The sequence below is a fragment of the Syngnathus acus genome, chromosome 11 (genome assembly GCF_901709675.1).
Source record: "Syngnathus acus chromosome 11, fSynAcu1.2, whole genome shotgun sequence".
NCBI classification, from domain to species: Eukaryota; Metazoa; Chordata; class Actinopteri; order Syngnathiformes; family Syngnathidae; genus Syngnathus; species Syngnathus acus.
Genome location: NC_051096.1, coordinates 1446731 through 1463879, shown reverse-complemented (window position 1 = coordinate 1463879; position 17149 = coordinate 1446731). Strand labels below are relative to the sequence as shown.

Genomic DNA, 17149 nt, shown 5'->3' with positions numbered 1-17149 from the left:
GCTTCCATTTTACTTTTTGTAAGGGGGGTGGGGGTGTACATATGTGTCTCCAACTTCGACTGAAGTACAGTGTGAGCTACATTTTCCACCTTTGATTTCATATAGTAAGATATCAATCACATACCAATCACAACTGGCAGGTGGTGGTGTGTGTGTGTGTGTGGTGGTAGTGGGGGGGGGGGGGGGGGCAGGTGTTTGACAGCCAAATGAGTTTTCCGTAAATCTTTCTGTCTGCAACAGCTGCCGCCGAGACGGAAAGTTTTGCTGTCAGGGCCTGTCGTTTGGACTTTTTCCATGACTCTCACGCAACACCAAAAATGCAATGGTCGCTTGGGTGGAAATAGTTCATCTAAAGGGAGAATCTTGCATCAGCCCTAGAATACAAAAAACATATGCTCAGTGGTGTTTTCAGGATGAAAGCCAAATGTGGCACACAGCACACTTGGCTAGATTTGCAGTCAATTTCTAGTTAGCATGCAAGCTAAAACCGCTAGTTTTTAGCGGCCCGGTGGTCCCCAACCACCGGGCCGCGGACCGGTACCGGTCCGTGGGTCACTTGGTACCGGGCCGCCAAGCCACACAGAAAAAAAAAAAAAATCGACGATCAATTAATTCAGGTCAAGACGCTCGTCCCGGTCACGTGACATGTTTCCCCAGTCGAGCCCGCAAAGCTAGCAAAAATGAGTAAGTATTTATTTTGAAAAATATAAAAAAATTGGCGATTCTCTCCCAATTACATCCGTCGGTTCAGGTCAAGACGCTCGTCTCGGTCACGTGACATGTAACCTCAATTGAGCCCGCGAAGCAAGCAAAAATGAGCAAGAAACAGAGATGTTTGGAAAGATTCTTCGTAAAGGAAAAAACGCCCAATGAGGAGACGGAAGAACGACTTCTAAGAAAAGGAAAGCTGCATTTAAAAGACTATGACGCGCCAAGCCCACTCTGCATAATATGTGGCGACAGGCTAGCTAACAAGGCAATGAAGCCCTCAAAACTGCTTCGGCACATGGAGACCAAGCATCCTGCATTAAAAGACAAACCTTAACCACTTCGGGTGTCATTGTCTCCCATTACGCCTAGATGGGACCGGCTCGTTTCTGAGAAACAAGCTCAGTGCTCCCACTAATTCAATGTAATGGTGAGTTTTATTTTAATGTCGTTTATACTTGTTTTTCTGCCAGTCGTATCATTTTATTTCATCGTATTCATATATTTATTATAAATGTATTATTTATTTATATAAATGTATTATTTAGTTATATAAATGTATTATTTATTTATATAAAGGCCGGTCCGCGAAAATATTTCTGACACGTAACCGGTCCGTGGCGCAAAAAAGGTTGGGGATCACTGATTTAATATGAATAAGCTTGAAGGAAATTTCTCCACTGTGGCGCCATCTGCTGGAGCTGCTGGGTCGCTGCCCTTCCTGCTTCAAAAGCCAAATGACTGTAAGTTTACAATAACTCGGCACTCTGTTTTTTGAGATGGGGGGGACATGATCACATCATTTTGGACTTGCAAAAGCTCCTCGGAGTCCAATAATGATCCCAGATTGGTGTCCATTGTGCTCCCTCGCCTTCCTGTTCCTGCTGTTTTGGCATTTTCAAGTGTTTATCAGTTGCTCTGCTGTCTATTTGTATCTGTCAGCCTGTCTACATTCCGTGCATTTCACCACTTATTGTTGGAAGGCTCCTTCCCGAGGGGTTCACCGGCGGGCCGCTGTCACTGGAGCGTCTGCAGCTGCAGCAGGCTCACACACACATGCACGCACACACACACACACACACACACACACACACACACACACACACACACACACAAAAGCACACACGGAGCTCCACGTCAGCTGCTACCGCTACACTCCACTTCTTCTTTGGCATGAACAACACCACAGGCGTGGACCTGCTCCAGGAGCTAAGAAAGATAGATAAGGGAACACCTAAGAAAACGGGCCAAGGCCAGGATGCGTTTAAGCAAGTCACAGTTCATTAAAGGCCACTGCAGCCAAACAGAAGCCAGAAAAAAAGTATTTTCCTGGAAAAGGACAAGACATTTGCAAATGTGCACTGGGAGGAAGTCTTTTGGTTCCGTCTGGCTCGGAAAAATCCATAGTGCCGGTGCTGCCCTCTCCTGTCCTGTAGGTGGCACTAATGCTCATAATGTACTAGGTCACAACTGCCACACTGCCAATGTGAGCTTTTTCTTTCTTTTTTTGTTTCTTTTCCTTTTGCATTTTGCTAGATCTGCCCCATTTAAACTCCCTGCCCCATCCAGGTCAGTAACTTTTAACTACTTTGCACAAATCACAGTGGTCCCCAAACAAATGTCAAAAGATGATTGCAGGATTGTTGAAGTTGTGGTGTGCTCTCCCAAGTTGTTTTCTATAGGTCTTATAGCACTACTAAAAATACCCAAAGCAGTCTGGGGTGCGGCCGGAAATATTTCACTCCCATGGATGTGCGTATGTGAGCGCGAGAACAAAAAACATGACGGATACTTGTTCGGTTCAAGTCAACATATCGTGGGCCTCTCCAAAACCTTTACAGCAACGTAGTGAAACTGGCTGTCCGAGACCTCTTGCTTTCAAATGCGCCCCTCTCCAGAACTATGAACAGGGTGTTGACTAGTTTTAACAATGTGTGCAGTGGACTGGGCCGAGTTCCGAGTATTTTGGCTACAGAAGACCAACGGCCTTCTGAGGCTTGCACCCTAAAATGACCCTGCACTGCACAGGAGGCTTTCTGCCGACACGTAATGTCAATTTTACGAGCACAGACATGATTTAACCCTGCGCTTTTTACACTAACAGAACGCTGACTCATCCACTCTCGCGCTTTAATGAGCAGGCGAGCTTGTAAAAAGGAAGAAGCCATAAACTTTTGAGCAGATCAGGAAAAAGATGCAGATGCAGGAGCACCTCCCCCCGTTTTGGTGGCATTTCCACTAACGTCTTTAGGGGAACCCCAGTAACCCCGACAGCGTTTGAACGCTGCAAGGACATTTCCACAGCCTCTGTCTGAAATGACAAAATTATCCACTGCGAGGTTTTTTTCTTACGAGCCAAATTCCCCAGATGCTCGTCAGGGATCGTTTTTCCTTCCAAAGTCGATTCCGCCCTCTCGAAATGACAGACGTCGGGCCACTAGTTAGCGCCTGGCTAGCTGCAAATAACATCTAAAAGCGAGTCTGACTCGATTGCGCAGCCAAAACCACAACTGGCCGCCATGAGACCGTTGCCGTTGTTTTACTCTTGTGTGCAAACTGAGAATGTTGTCAAATGCGGGGACAACAAAACCATTTAAAAAAAAAAAAAAAAAAAAAAATCTCGATGTAAAATCCATCATTCCGTCTCGCACAACATTCTTTAAGAGAAGCCCGCATGAAGCATTTGTGGCTCTTTTTGTCCGTAAAGGCCCACTCATGAGAATGACATCACGTTTTCCGGCCGGCCGGCCGGCCGCCACATCATCCAGCGCAGGGCGGCGTGATGCCAGCCGGCTTTTGCACCTTCAGGTTATTCTTCAAAGACAGAAGAGACACAGTGCAAAGAGTGAAAGTCTCTTGTGTGGTGCCACCTGTGCCCCCCGCCACGTGACCATGTTTTAATGCCAACCTAAGTACGAGTTTGCTTGCCACCAAGCCCATAATGAGAGCATGCTGCCTTCAGCCGCCCAGATGGGACTTGCGTATTTATCGCCGTGTCATCATCTATCACCCCGTCATTATGCACCGGGGAGCCATTTTGGCCAGGCGCACCTGTGCAAAGCGCGTCCGCCTCCCCCCACACACGCTTTGCAGGCCAAGCGGAGCCAAGCGGTCATTGCGTAACCGAGGCGAAACTTCCTTTCCACTGGCTGCTGGTCAAGTTCTCCTGTTGGAACTTCCACAAGGATCTTCCACTTGTTCTTCTTTTGTAATCATTAAAGTCAAGGTGAATCATTGCTTGCAGCTTTTTCTGAGTTGTCATCAAGTGTCACATTGTCAAGTTTGTTTTTGTTTTGCTACGCCAGGCTCAACGTGGATGTGCTTTGCTCCAAATCTATTGTACGACTTTGCAAATTGCCTCCATTCTTTGGAATCTTGCAGCAGATGGAGGCTATCACGCAAGTGGGACCTCCACGTCAACGATATGCACAATCAACTATTTCGAAAATATCGCGAGACGCTTTCACGCTTGTCTGTGTCCTAAAAATAGATTTTCTTTGTGCTTGATCTCGTTATTTCGCACGTCAGGGAAAACACGTTCTCTTATTGCACGAGAAGCTCAGAGGCAAGATGTTGTCATCGCTTCAGCATCTCATCGATTGCTCGCATGTCCTCCAGCTGTGCCTCTCACGAATGACTGAGGTTTTCATGTCCTCGACCCAGAGCCAGCACTCTTCGACTTGATGCTCTGGATTAAACATGCTGCAAATTGGTGTGTGTTTTTTTTCTTTAGATCGCCGACTAACCCAGCGGCCGCAGCGTCAATGGACGGAGGGTCAGCCAAAACACTCCCGAGACAGAGCATTCCTGCGGCGGGTGGGCGGAGAACGCACCACACCATCGAGTAAGGCTCGGCGTCCGTTTTTATGCCGGGCAGGCAGACGCACCTTTGCGTGTTTTCGCCAACTTAGCGTAAACCCAAAAGGAACTCACACAGAGTCCAATTCATTTTTTGCTTCTCCACCGGCGGCGAAGTACCGCTAGACGGGCCCACTCGAATCCTGCGTCGGATTTGTTGCGCTCTCGTTGGCACTTTGAGCGTGACGTCACTTTTTAAATTGGAGTCTTTTGGAATGCAGAATCCTCCATTGCCAAGTGGCAGAGTTGCCGTTTTGGGGAAACATTTGATTTCAAACGCGTTTCTGTGTGAGGCCGATGTTGTGCTTCCCCGATGACGCGCACGTTGCATTCCGATCGTGGAGCCTCCGAGATGTTGACCCGCATTGCGGGCACGTTCACGCCAGGCTGCAGCATTCTTGCTGGAGCGCTTCCAATTTTTTTTCTTGCCCTTCCGTGAGCTCGAGAGCGCGGCTATATAAAGCAGCTCTATAGTAGCGGACTGGTTGGTCCACACGTTCAAAAACAAGGCATGTAGCAAAAAGCCACGGGCCTCGCGTGATATTATAATCCACCCAAAAAGCTCAAGAATCAGAATATGGGGACAAAAAGAGAACGCTCTCAATTTTCTTTAAATGGCAACAACTAGAATAGGTTGCCATTAACGGAGCTTTGCAGCAATATGATTGTAGCTCTGATTGTTTCATGCATTCACCTCCCGATTGAATAATTGTGGCGTATTTAATGTAAAGCCGTTTGTAACGCATCTTTTTCCAATTATGAAGCGCCCTGCGACGTCTGTGTTTTCACGTGTTGCCCCAGGGCGCACTTTTTTCCCCGGCGCCAATTGGTGGCGCTAATTCTGCCCAAAAGCTCTCGGACTCAAAGGGCCGCACTCACAGGAGAAGGAGGAGGAGGAGGAGGAGCTGCACAGTGAAAGTGGAGCAGCAGGAGAAAAGCCGCGTGTCAAAGCCCGTTGACGTCATCATGGACTTTTTACACTTGTGCTCGGAACTCGCTCGCTCAGTTGGACGGTGGGTGCGTGCAGGGATGTCGCGGTCGGGTGCAGGATGTGGCGTGTGCGCGCGGAACACTGCGCACTCCGTATAGGAGCACATGAACGGCGTTTTTGGGCTGGATCCATGTCAGGCAACTCGCCCGGGATGAGTTGGCTCCTTTTGTGGATTATAACTGCAGTCGTGATTCAACAGGTATACAGGAAAGGGTCGGATTGTTTTTCTGGCTTCTGCCTGCACTCGTCCAAGTGAATGCGTAGAAGTCATCCGTATATTTCATGGTGGGGGTGGGGGGGCGATCATAAGTCATCCAAACATTAGAAGCAGTGTTCTTGATCAAGTCTGCTTTGGCGACCTCATGTGGCCATCAGGGGTCACTGCGCCTCTAATGCTGCAAACTGTTGCTGGATTCAGCGATGGCTTCATTTTGTCCTTACAAACTCGACAACAATGATTACGTGACGGTGGATTACTAGAAACTGCTGCAGTGGACAAAGCAGTTTTGAGTCTTTATCACTTTGCGTCCCACAGACGTCCTCCCAGCAGAATGCCACCGCTGTGCCCGCGGCGCTCACGTCGCCGTCGGCCGAACCCTACACCCCCGTGCGCTACTGCCACTGGCCTTGCGAGTGTCCCGCCCGGCCGACCGCCTGCCCGCCGGGCGTCAGCCTGCTGATGGACGGCTGCGGCTGCTGCAAGGCCTGCGCCCGGCAGGTGGGCGAGGTGTGCAATGAGGCCGACACCTGCGACCACCACAGGGGGCTCTACTGTGACTACAGCTCGGACAAGCCCAGGTACGAAAAGGGCTTGTGTGCATGTAAGTGTCGCTCGCTCGCAGTCTCCGTGTAGCGTCTCCGTGTAGCGTCTCAGTCATCCGCAAATTCCCCCCCGCCCCCTTCCGCTAGACACGACGGGCACCGGCTGTGAGCACGACGGCGTCATTTACCGCAACGGGCAGAGCTTCCAGCCCAGCTGCAAGTACCAGTGCGTGTGCGTCAACGGCGCCATCGGCTGCGTGCCGCTCTGCACCCAGTCCAAGCCGCCGCGCGTCTGGTGCCAGAACCCGCGCCGCGTCAAGGTGCCGGGACGCTGCTGCGAGGAGTGGATCTGCGACGAGCCCAAGAGGGGACGCAAGACGGCGCCCAGGCACGCCGTGGAGTCGAACATGGATGAAAACAACAGAGCTGCACACGCGCTAGGCAATATGGGTATGAGTTCTTCGACTCGCCTCAACAATCACACCACAAGATGGCGACAAAGCGGCGCTTTTATGAAATGGCTGAATTTGCTGTGTCGGGGTTTGTCCACGTGTTTTCCGCATGTGTCAGCGCCCCCCGCTGAGCTGAGCAGCTGGCACAAGAACTGCGTCACCCAGACCACGTCTTGGAGTCCCTGCTCCAGGACGTGCGGGCGCGGTCTGTCTCTGCGTGTCTCCAATGCCAACCGGCGCTGCGAGTTGGTCAAGGAGTCGCGCCTGTGTACCCTGCGGCCGTGCGACATCGACATCACCAAGCACATCAAGGTATAGACGCAGCACCCCCCCTGCCGTTTTCCCTTACTTCTTCCTTCTCCCCGACATTTTTTTTCCTCGCTCGTTATGACAATGAGATTTTGGTAAGCTGCTTGGTGGTCCTCGTTGTGGTCGTCAGGTGGGCAAGAAGTGCTTGAACGTGTACCGCGAGGAGCGTGCGTCCAACATGAGCATCTCGGGCTGCACCAGCACCAAGCAGTACCGGCCCAAGTTCTGCGGCGTGTGCACGGACGACCGCTGCTGCATTCCGTACAAATCTAAGACGGTGAATGTGGACTTTGTGTGCCCGGACGGCTCGGCTGTGTCGTGGAAGGTGATGTGGGTACAGGCTTGCTTTTGCAACCTCAGCTGCAAGAACCCCAACGACATCTTTGCCGAGCTGGAGAATTACTACGGGTACCCCGAGGTCAGCAACTAATTAAGCCCCGCCCCGCTCCGCTGATGCCTTGCAAAAGGGACTTGAGAAGTTGTTACAAAAAGTGGCAAAATAGATGGATGGATGGATGGCCGCACTTTCATGTCAGTGTCAGCTCTTTTTTTGCACCCTCAATCAGACAAGGGGAAAAAAAAAAAAAAAAAACTGATATAATGCTGAAGGATGCATTAGACTTTAATTTTGTCATTTACAGGCCTTGGAAATGCCCCCCTAAAAAAACATGGAAAAAATAAACAACTGCATGATATTTATAATGATGACTGATGCATTAGACTTTAATTTTGTCATTTTTCAAATCGTAAAAATTGACAGGCCTTGGAAATGCCCAAAAAAAACACGAACCAGTACATTTGACTTTAATGGCCGTTTTAAAATACTCTCTCTACATTGTTCCTTAATACAGTTGGCACATTTCATTTTTGAAATGTCAAATACAGGTCCAGAAAGTAAAAAGCCTGCCACAGTTTGCCTTTAGCCACAGGTGCTTCTCATCAACCGGCAGCTAAATGACCTCCGAGAGTTTGCTCACGTCAAGCAAGTCTTCTGTTAAAGTTCTGCTGAAGTAAGTGTGAACCTGCTAAAGTTCACCAAGTAAGTGTCTGGTTTGGTTTGTTGACGTTGCAGATGTGGCTCAGCAATCGTGACAAACTGAACAATGGACACCCTTTAGAATTGGACCCCAAAATAGAGAGCTTTTGTTGTTGTTCCTGCTGCTGTTGTTTTAAAAAAAAATATATATATATATATATATATATATATGCAAAGCAGAAAAAAGACGACACACTAAGCTCATCTGAGTTACACAGTCATTTTTTAATGTCATTTTTTTCTTAATAAATACAAACTGTTATGCCGCTCGAGCAGCAGCATCTTTACACAGCTCCTACAAAAGCAAACGTTTGCCAACGTAGTGCAAGTGGCAAGTCAGAGCGACAGAGCATGACGCCGTTATTAATGACAACAAAATGACAAGCCGCAGAAATGTCAACGACTACATGGCAACGCTTTGTTCCCTTGTGCTTGATTGTATTGAAAAAAAAACCCTTATAAAAACAGTTAATCGTTTGTCTGCCGGCGTTGTTAATAAAGCTTTTCGATTTGGTGGTATGGATTACAAAAAAGCAACTCATGTCCCTTAACGTATTTTCGTCTTTCTCCCAAAAGTTTTTCGAGCGGAAGGAAATAAAATGCATGTCAGTATTGTCAAAATAAAAACAGGATGAGCTAAAATGATGCTTAAAAAGCTAGCTTCCGCTGCGCTCTCCTTCACCCCCACCCCCTCCAACCTACCACGTCATCTCCAGACTCAACTGGTTCAACCTTCCTTAATACGTTTGAAGAAAATCTTGTTAAAAAGTTGCCGTTGGCATGGCGTGGTCCACGAGGGCAGCAAGAGCTGAAGGGAGCGGTCGTGCCACCCAGCAGATGGCGCCGTGCTCTCTGATCTGATTATTATTTGAAGAGATTTTTGCATGTGGACAACTGATCGTATGTGAATATTTGTCCATTTTGGTACTAAAAACGGAGACAAATAATGATGCACAACAAGCTTCCTCTGTGCTCTGTCAGCCACTAGCGATGCCCCTACACGCTACATCATCACCAAACCCGAAATCTTAGGTCCAACCCTCTTAATCTAGATGAAAAAAACAAAACTTTTGACAGTGGTAGGTACAGCAAACAAAAAGGGAGTTAATTGCGACGGGATTAGCAGGAGACTTCGGGGGTCTTGAGCATGCCCTGGTCCACGGCGGGGGCAGCGTCGGTGGCGGCGGCAGGGGTGTGACCCCGCAGGTGCTCGGCCGTGTGTGAGCGTGAGCGCGGGCCCTCATTGGTGTGCGCGCGCGAGCGGTTGCCCTCGTGGGTGTGTGAGCGCGAGCGTGAACCCTCGAAGGATGTCACGCTGGAACCCGAGGCCGTGCGAGAGCGCACCAGGCGGGTCATACTGGCTGACGGCACTGCCACAACAAACACAAGTGGAAAATTAAATTGGTGTCCCATCAAATTGGGCAGATAGTATTGCTGATCTGTCTTGCATAATGTGATTGTATTGCCAACAAACGCTGCCTTGGCAGTGATTTTTGGTAGCCCCTCATTTGACCACAAGAGGGCAGTCGAGTATGAGCAAAGCGCAAGATGTACTCACTGTATCCCATGCCCTGAATGAAGTACTTAAACGCCTCCGTCAGCTTGGCGGGCTATCAAAAAACAAAAGCACAATGCCAAAGTAAGTCTTGTCCATTTCTACATTGATGAATGGACATTTGAAGTCACACGCACCTGGTCAATCTGGGGCATGCCTCCACAGTCGGCCATCTGAAAGGAAATAAAATATTAAATCAAATGACTAAAGCAGGTGAAACGAGAAGCAGAAAAAAGGCCATTAAAGAGCTGACGTTATTTTCTCCACAGGGCCATTAAACGCCACATCAGCACGCAGCCAACATTTTGGCCTGTCGGACCTGAGCCAGAGGTCGCCGCAAGTAGGTCAGATGGGGCAGATTGGGCACTGGCGCCGGTTAATATGTTACCAGGTAAACGCACACACACACACACGCACGCACACGCACACACACACACGCACACACACGCAGACACGCGTGCCGTTTCCGTGACGATAGCAAGTAGCCTCAAGTAGCCTAACGCTCGCACCTTAAGCAGGGTCGCTTTTGTGGGGTCCAGTTTGGTGTTGCACTCCACCTGCATGCACAACACATGAAAAGTAGACAGGCTCAGGTTTACAAAGTCGGGTTTCAGACAGGTTGAAGGTTTCAAAATGACCCTTTCCAGCCCGTATCAGGCTTTCAAATTACCGGTCAGACATTTGGCTTCAAATTGGGGCTTCTAGTTGGGGTCTTAAATTAAGTTGAAGTCTTAAATTAGTTTCAAGCAATGAATTGCGGCGTGTTCCTCACCACGGCATCCACGGCAGGCGAGCTGTCCCCGACCACCAAAAGGGAAGGACACCTGGGTTCAAAGGTCACGCATGAGCAGGGTTTTGGGATGAAGCAAACAAACGCAAACGGCGCTGACTCACTTGAGGGTTCTGGTGTTGCTTCCTGGCACCGGCCTCTCGATCTCCAGGTCCCGCCGACTTAAAAAAAACAAACGAAAATTAAATTGGAAATTCTCAGCGACCTACAAAGGCAATGTGACCTTTCACCTTTCGTAGGCCTTGACGAAGAGCTGCAGGTTGAACTGGTTCATGTCCCTCATCACATGGTGGCGGTATGTGGCCACCATGTCCTGGTTGTGGTGGATCTCCTCCTGCCGGATTCACATTTGACATCCGTTAGCTTCCGTTAGCATATTGGAACAAAAAGCGCCATGATGCTCACCTTTCCGAAGAGGTGGCTGATAATCAGGTCGGGCAAGGCGTGGGTCCAGCCACTAATCTGAAGTCACAATGAGATCGTTTTGAGAACCGCATCTCTAATTGAATTTCTTTCTTTTATTTTCAATGGATGACCTTGTGCGCAGCCCAGTCCATCCAGCCCTCGGCGCACGGGTTGATGTTGATCAGCACCAAACCTTCCACCATTTTCGGGTACTCCAGCTACCGGGTTCAGAGCAAACATTACAATCAGTTAGACAAACAGTTCATCATACTCAGACCATTGTTGCGTCCGAGCTTCTAATCATGCAAATATTTTTCTTAAAAACACAAAGTCACTGTGGCAGTCAGGAGCGGTTTTGTTTTTACTTCAATATGACATTTTTGGGGCGGCTTGGTGGCCCACTGAGTAGCACGTCCACCTCACAGTTAGGAGGGTGCGGGTTCGATTCCACCTCCGGCCCTCCCTGTGTGGAGTTTGCATGTTCTCCCCGGGCCCGCGTGGGTTTTCTCCGGGCACTCCGGTTTCCTCCCACATCCCAAAAACATGCTTGGTAGGCCGATTGAAGACTCCAAATTGTCCCTGGGTGCGAGTGCAAATGGTTGTTTGTCTCTGTGTGCCCTGCGATCGGCTGGCAACCAGTTCAGGGTGTCCCCCGCCTACTGCCTGTTGACGGCTGGGATAGGCTCCAGCACTCCCGCGACCCCCGTGGGGTCTGAGCGGTTCAGAAAATGAATGGATGGATGATATTTTTGGTGAAAAATGAATGCATCGCCGTGGTGAACGTTTGACCTTGGAACGGTCTCGAGACATTGTGGAGGTGTGTTGCCAAAATCATCAAAAAGGAGGAGGATGATTGATTTTCAGTCAATGATTAAGCTCGGCCGAGGAAGAAGAGATGTGTGTGTGTGTTTGTGGCTTACAGCAAATTTGGTCAGCATGAAAGCTCCGGCTCCCATCCCTAATCCAATAACAGACTTCAGCCTGCAGCGTGCACACACGCACACACACGCACACACACACAAGCTATTAGAGCAAGTCCCAACAACAATCTGGCACGTCTGCAATTTAACAAGCGAGCGTTTCAACCTACCCAAAATGCTTCAGCACCAGCGGGAGCGTCTCGGAGAGCTCGTCCATGGACGGATACTCGTAGCTGGAGGAAGTGTCAAATTTAAAAAATATCACTAATAAAAAATACAATGCAAGTTGTCATATGAAATTTGTAACACATCTTGCCCTGATCTGGTCGTCGTGTCAAAGGTCACCGGCGCAAGTGTGTGCGTGCGTTTGGCTTACCCGGTAGAAAAGGTGTTGGCGCCCTCATGCTGCCCCAGCGCATCCACGTGACACACAGCAAAGTGGTGCAGGATCTCCAGCATGTCCTCATGCTGGAACAGCGAGTCCCAGCACGTCTTGTCTGCCCGCAAGAAAATGATGACGATGAGGAAGGTGACTAGCGTGAGGAAGAGTCGCAGCGTGCAGGCGCGCCTTACGGTTGAGCCCGATGTCGTGAAAGGTGAGGATGACGGGCCGCTCGCCTTTGGGAATGCCCCGCATGGTGCAGTGGAGTCGTCCATACGCCGTCTCCACGTCATGCTCCTTCCAAAATCACGCCAAAACACTACTTTAGACACCCTGAAAACTGCTGGCTTCAAAATACTTTGTAAGGTTGTCCTTATATTAAAATCAGTTACAATATTAATTCAACTAAAGTGGCTCTAGTTGTTTTACAGCAGAGTAAGCGATGCACATTACACCAACAATTATTACTCTTCAACTGTATAGAACATATAGAACTTCATTTGCAAACTGGTTCCTTGTAACCACTCCACATTTCTGTCCCAGCAGCTGACAAACCGCAGCAAAACGCCCCATCTAAAAAACATCGGACAAAATCCCAGCACGCAGACTCACTGCAACTTCAACGTCGGCCACAATCATCTCCACGTCGGAATCGTCCAGAACCATCTTTGCGGGAAACTCGAGATGGGTACGAACGGCGAAGGTCCCAAGTGCAGGCTGGGTGGCGCGGATCGGTTCGAGGCGTTTATAGCGCTAAGCCGTAAGCCCCCTGACCTCCCGTGGTGCCTTGCGACCCGGTCAAAACAAGCTAAATCCAGATGGAGAGATCCTTAAATTGGATTGTCGGGACCAGGCGGCGGGTTCGCGGTCGTTCACCAACAGTCTTCTTAAAATGGCCGACAAAACAAAGATGCTGTGTGTTTGTGCAGCTGTGAGATTCTGAAAATATTCTACCAGTCAAGGGAATAAGTCCAATTTATAAAAGTGTCCCTCGAGTTAATAGAAGGTCAGAAGCATGAGGGGCACCACAGGGGACTACTCTTGAACCACACCAATTGTAACACAGTAAGATCTTGTTTCAATCATTTGCAAAATATATGTTTGCGTGGATGTCAGATTTCAACATACACACCAATGGCACCTTTGTGCTTGTTGATTTTCCTACTTTTGTTTTTCATCCTCCTCAAGTGAGAGACGAGGATGACCCGTTTACCAGACGTAAACACCCAGGCGTCATCTGCGACCACGCCCACGCCGCACGAGCACACCAGCACGTAGGCTGGGCCCGGGCGAGTCGTAATCCCGCCACCTTCGTGGCACAAACAAGTTGCTGCGTTTGTCTGCAATCACCACTGTGATGAAATCGATCTGCCTAAGGCACGACAAAAAAGGCTGTGCTTATGTTGTCAGGTACCTTTCAGCACGGAAGGAACATATCTGAGTTTTCCAAAGATCTTTATATGAAGACATAAATGTTCATATAACAAAAGAATACATTTGAATAAACAAAATAATTACCAAATCGCCGTAGAAAAAAGCCGACATACAGAAGCAGGCAAACTTGATTAGCCAAGCCCATATTTGATTTGTGGGAAAACGAGATCACCGTGACGATGATGATCGCTTACTCATTTTGCTGCTAGATGGTGCTAGGCCGGCCCAAGCTAACTGGGTCATGTGACAAAGGTCGCCGGTCCAGATAAGATGGCTAATCAGTGCTAGTGTAATTTGATAGCGAGCTAATAAATGTCCCGCGTGTGTGCTAGCGTACCTTGATAGCAAGCTGCTGCACCGCCTCCCTCAGACCCTGCAACACACGCACACACGCACGCACGCACGCACGCACACACGCACACACGCACACACGCACACACACACACACACACACACACACACGAAAAATAACTTCAAGTTACAGCACAATTAGCATGCGACTAATCAAATATCGCGAGGGAGCGTGCCCTCAAATTATGGGACGTGGTGACAAGGCAAAAATAAGGAGCAATCATATGAATACGTACAGGCAGCTCCCTATCCACCAGCAGAGGTTTGGATTCAACAACCTGGATGTCGTCCATGGCTACGGGCTGCGCGGCCTGTTGGACCACAAAACAAGTTACAATAGGATTGAGATCCAGACGTGACCTTGGACACCAACTGGTTCTTCTGGTGCTGCCTTCATCAGCCTTTGGTACAGTGTAGGAAAAACCAGATTTGTCGGCACAGACTCAAGCAAATGTGCGGGCATTTTTTCCCTTTTGTCTATCCAGTCACGTGTCGTGTCCCGTCATGCCTGCCGTGCCCACATGCTTGTTTGACGCCTGCTTTCATACTCAACATTTCGCTACAAAGGTGCAGCGATGACAGATACCTGTTTAGGGGAATTTGTTTTATGAGGAAGGATTGGCAGAACATGCCAGATCTTAATGGGTCAAAAAAGTTGAGAAGCACCAACGCAGCCGATGTTTGCTACTCTCTGGACGACGGCCACATTAAGCGCATGAATGTGTGACTTGCGTGTAGCCGCACTTAATGGCTTGACACAGCGAGACGTCTTGCACAGGAAGTGTGAAATACTTTCTCTTTCTCACATGGAGAGTCAGGGCCGGGAGACCGGAGCGATCCGGATCGCACAATGGCAATGAGTAGTATCAAACAACACGCCCATTTTTTGGGTGGGCTGCACTGTGGAACCTTTGTTGGAGGACAAGGAGAAGAAGGAGAAGCAGCAGAAGAAGGAGGAGGAGGAGGCAGGGCAGCCATGGCATGCCGTGACCCGTTTCATGTGCTAAAAAGTCAACATGATGTCAGCAACTTGTTTTTTCTATGATGTCAGAGTAGCCGTCACAGGAAAGACACAAGTGTCAACTCTGCCGGCTGGCTTTCTTTGTTTCTCATAGCCGTCTTCTTGTGAGGGCACAACGTGGGGAAACAGAGCACCAGCTTCCTTGTGTGCTTTTCACCGCAGGAGCAGCACACGTGCTGGCAAATCAAACACGCTCATGTGAATTTTGACACCACCCCCCAACTAAGGGTCTTCTTCTGTTACTAGGGTGGTGTTGAGGGGGCCGAGGAGAGGGGCAAGGTTGGCGGCGCTGGTTCTTGCAGTTTTAGTGTCTGTAGCAACCAGCTCACGTCAAACCGGTCCCTCCGTGCGAGTCCCGACTGCGCCGTTCTGTTTTTTTGTTCTTGCCGAAAGAAGTGCTGGCGCGGGTCAGGCTTGTTATGCAATTGGGAGAGGAAACGAAGGCCGGGGAGAAAGGGGGGGTCGGGATGGGCCTGAAAATCTGCTGCCTTGCATAAAAAGAAGACGCCGCAACAGATTATGATGGCACTTTCCACTTGTTGTCTACACTGTGCAAGGTGACTGATGAGTTGTTGCATTCACAGTGTTAGCTTAGCTGACCATGTTAGCAACTATTTGTATAAGTGGCATTAGCTATTTATTGTATTGGCAATTTTGGGTTGATGATGATAACTATTGTTTGTATCAACAAGATGAGGAGGCTCCTTCTCTTTGAAATCGGTGTCCATCTGCAGCAACAATTATTGCTTCCCTAATCTTCTCCGCCAAACTCACTTAATCTGTCAAATCCCTCACTTGTCAAATATCAACAGAGCTGAGCGAGCGAGCGAGCGAGCAAGAAAGCAAGATAAACTAAACTAAGCTAAGCCGCCGCAGACCTACATTTGGACTAAATGACTGGGGAAGGGGTCCTGTTTGGCATACACTAGATGCATAAAAGTGAACGAGGGTGCGCTCAAGAACCAGATTTTACAATATTTGTATTCACAAAAAATGTAGGGACCCTGAACACAGCGTTGAATGGAAAAGTTACCATGTCAAACAAAAAAAAGACTGGGACCCTGAACACATAGCACTGAAATTATGAGAACCCTAAAAACGAGGGACCCTGAACGCGGCTCTGCACAGATGAGTTACCAGGGCCAAAGGAGGATATGAGAGTAAACAAGACACACCAAAAAAACTCTTCCTCTCTGTCAAGAATGCAAAATAAAACGTCTCGTTACGCAACTTGATCATCCAATCATATGACCTGGGTGCTGTCACTCAGTCACGTGGTGCGTGCAGCTATTTCTCTTTGTCTTTTATACGGGGGGAAAATGAAAGAGGACACACAACCAGAACCGAGCCAAGCACCACCGTGATTGGAAAAATAACAGATGTTCACCATTAGCGTGATGAGATAACGAATGCAAAACAATACATAAAACAAGTAAACCTGAAACAAAATAATCAATAATAACAATATAATAAACATAAACCGAAACATGATAATGCAGCATTTGATTTGCACGATTAAGTTTTTGTTTTCCACTTTTGCGATTGTACTGTGACCATAAACTAAACACCGAATTTCAAACAAGTCTTTTGGGCAAGATTTTATCTTTTTCTTCCGTTTTTTTTAAATTTTCTGCAGATTTCAAGAAGAACTTGTCACTTGTGCTTGCAGATCCCTGCACGCGCTCGCGCGTGCGCCTTTCCTTACTTGCGTGCACGTGAGTGAAAAAGAAAAATATATTTTAATGTTTTAAAAATTCAACTTACTTGCAGTTTTCAAAATGTCCTGAAGCAGAGGGGAAATTTTTCTCCCAAAAAGATTTAAAAAGATTTGAAGGCGTTCAGGCGTTCAGTGACGGCAGCAGTTTTGTTTACAACGTGTAGGCGGATGTATGAGGGAATTTTATAAAGATTTGGGGAGGGTGGAGATGAGTGTTGCGAAGGGGCGGGTGGTGAGGTCGGACTGGTGGGGGCGAAAACTCGGCCCACTTTCCCGGATTGGGCAACATCTGCTGCGGGGAGTGATCGTGCAACCGAGTGCAACTTTCCTACAGTTTAACAGCAGCACCAAGAAGAACGCCAATAACATTCCTCAAAACAAAGAATCAAAAGTACATCTTAAACGATGAAAATGCAGCTGGGCTGGGCTGCACAGGGACAAAATAGGCGCAGTACGGT

General features: G+C 48.6%; 2 protein-coding genes across 3 annotated transcripts; one reads left to right on the top strand and one right to left on the bottom strand.

Moving 5' to 3' along the window:
* Positions 1–5500: 5500 nt before the first annotated feature.
* Positions 5501–8569, top strand: LOC119130284 (CCN family member 4-like). Its single transcript, XM_037264076.1, has 5 exons — positions 5501–5756; positions 6093–6378; positions 6467–6769; positions 6890–7083; positions 7211–8569. The coding sequence occupies exons 1-5, from the start codon at positions 5616–5618 to the stop codon at positions 7508–7510; spliced, it is 1224 nt and encodes a 407-aa protein (XP_037119971.1). The 5' UTR covers positions 5501–5615; the 3' UTR covers positions 7511–8569.
* ndrg1a (N-myc downstream regulated 1a) lies at positions 8318–16893 on the bottom strand. Of its 2 annotated transcripts, XM_037264088.1 has the most exons (16): positions 16739–16893; positions 14190–14264; positions 13940–13975; positions 12360–12465; positions 12163–12283; positions 11957–12019; positions 11787–11847; positions 10998–11084; positions 10867–10923; positions 10692–10795; positions 10566–10622; positions 10444–10495; positions 10181–10228; positions 9809–9844; positions 9675–9726; positions 8318–9486 (listed from the first exon to the last, which is right to left on the bottom strand). In XM_037264088.1, exons 2-16 carry the CDS (start codon positions 14244–14246, stop codon positions 9236–9238), a joined length of 1188 nt encoding a protein of 395 aa, XP_037119983.1. In that variant the 5' UTR covers positions 14247–14264; positions 16739–16893; the 3' UTR covers positions 8318–9235. The 2 variants fall into 2 exon arrangements, with proteins under 2 accessions (XP_037119983.1, XP_037119984.1); XM_037264089.1 differs by lacking the exons at positions 13940–13975; positions 14190–14264; positions 16739–16893 and adding an exon at positions 12781–13921.
* Between the last annotated feature and the right edge of the window lie 256 nt (positions 16894–17149).

What these genes read in the sequence shown, in the direction of transcription:
- LOC119130284 (XM_037264076.1), top strand. Translation starts at nt 5,616, where the DNA reads ATGTGGCGTGTGCGCGCGGAACACTGCGCACTCCGTATAGGAGCACAT. An exon ending in CTGCAGTCGTGATTCAACAG is followed by an intron (nt 5,757 to 6,092) that starts GTATACAGGAAA and finishes TGCGTCCCACAG; the next exon opens with ACGTCCTCCCAGCAGAATGC. An exon ending in ACACGCGCTAGGCAATATGG is followed by an intron (nt 6,770 to 6,889) that starts GTATGAGTTCTT and finishes CGCATGTGTCAG; the next exon opens with CGCCCCCCGCTGAGCTGAGC.
- ndrg1a (XM_037264088.1), bottom strand. Translation starts at nt 14,246, where the DNA reads ATGGACGACATCCAGGTTGTTGAATCCAAACCTCTGCTGGTGGATAGG. An exon ending in AGCAACACCAGAACCCTCAA is followed by an intron (nt 10,496 to 10,565) that starts GTGAGTCAGCGC and finishes CTTTGAACCCAG; the next exon opens with GTGTCCTTCCCTTTTGGTGG. An exon ending in CAAAAGCGACCCTGCTTAAG is followed by an intron (nt 9,845 to 10,180) that starts GTGCGAGCGTTA and finishes ATTTCCTTTCAG; the next exon opens with ATGGCCGACTGTGGAGGCAT.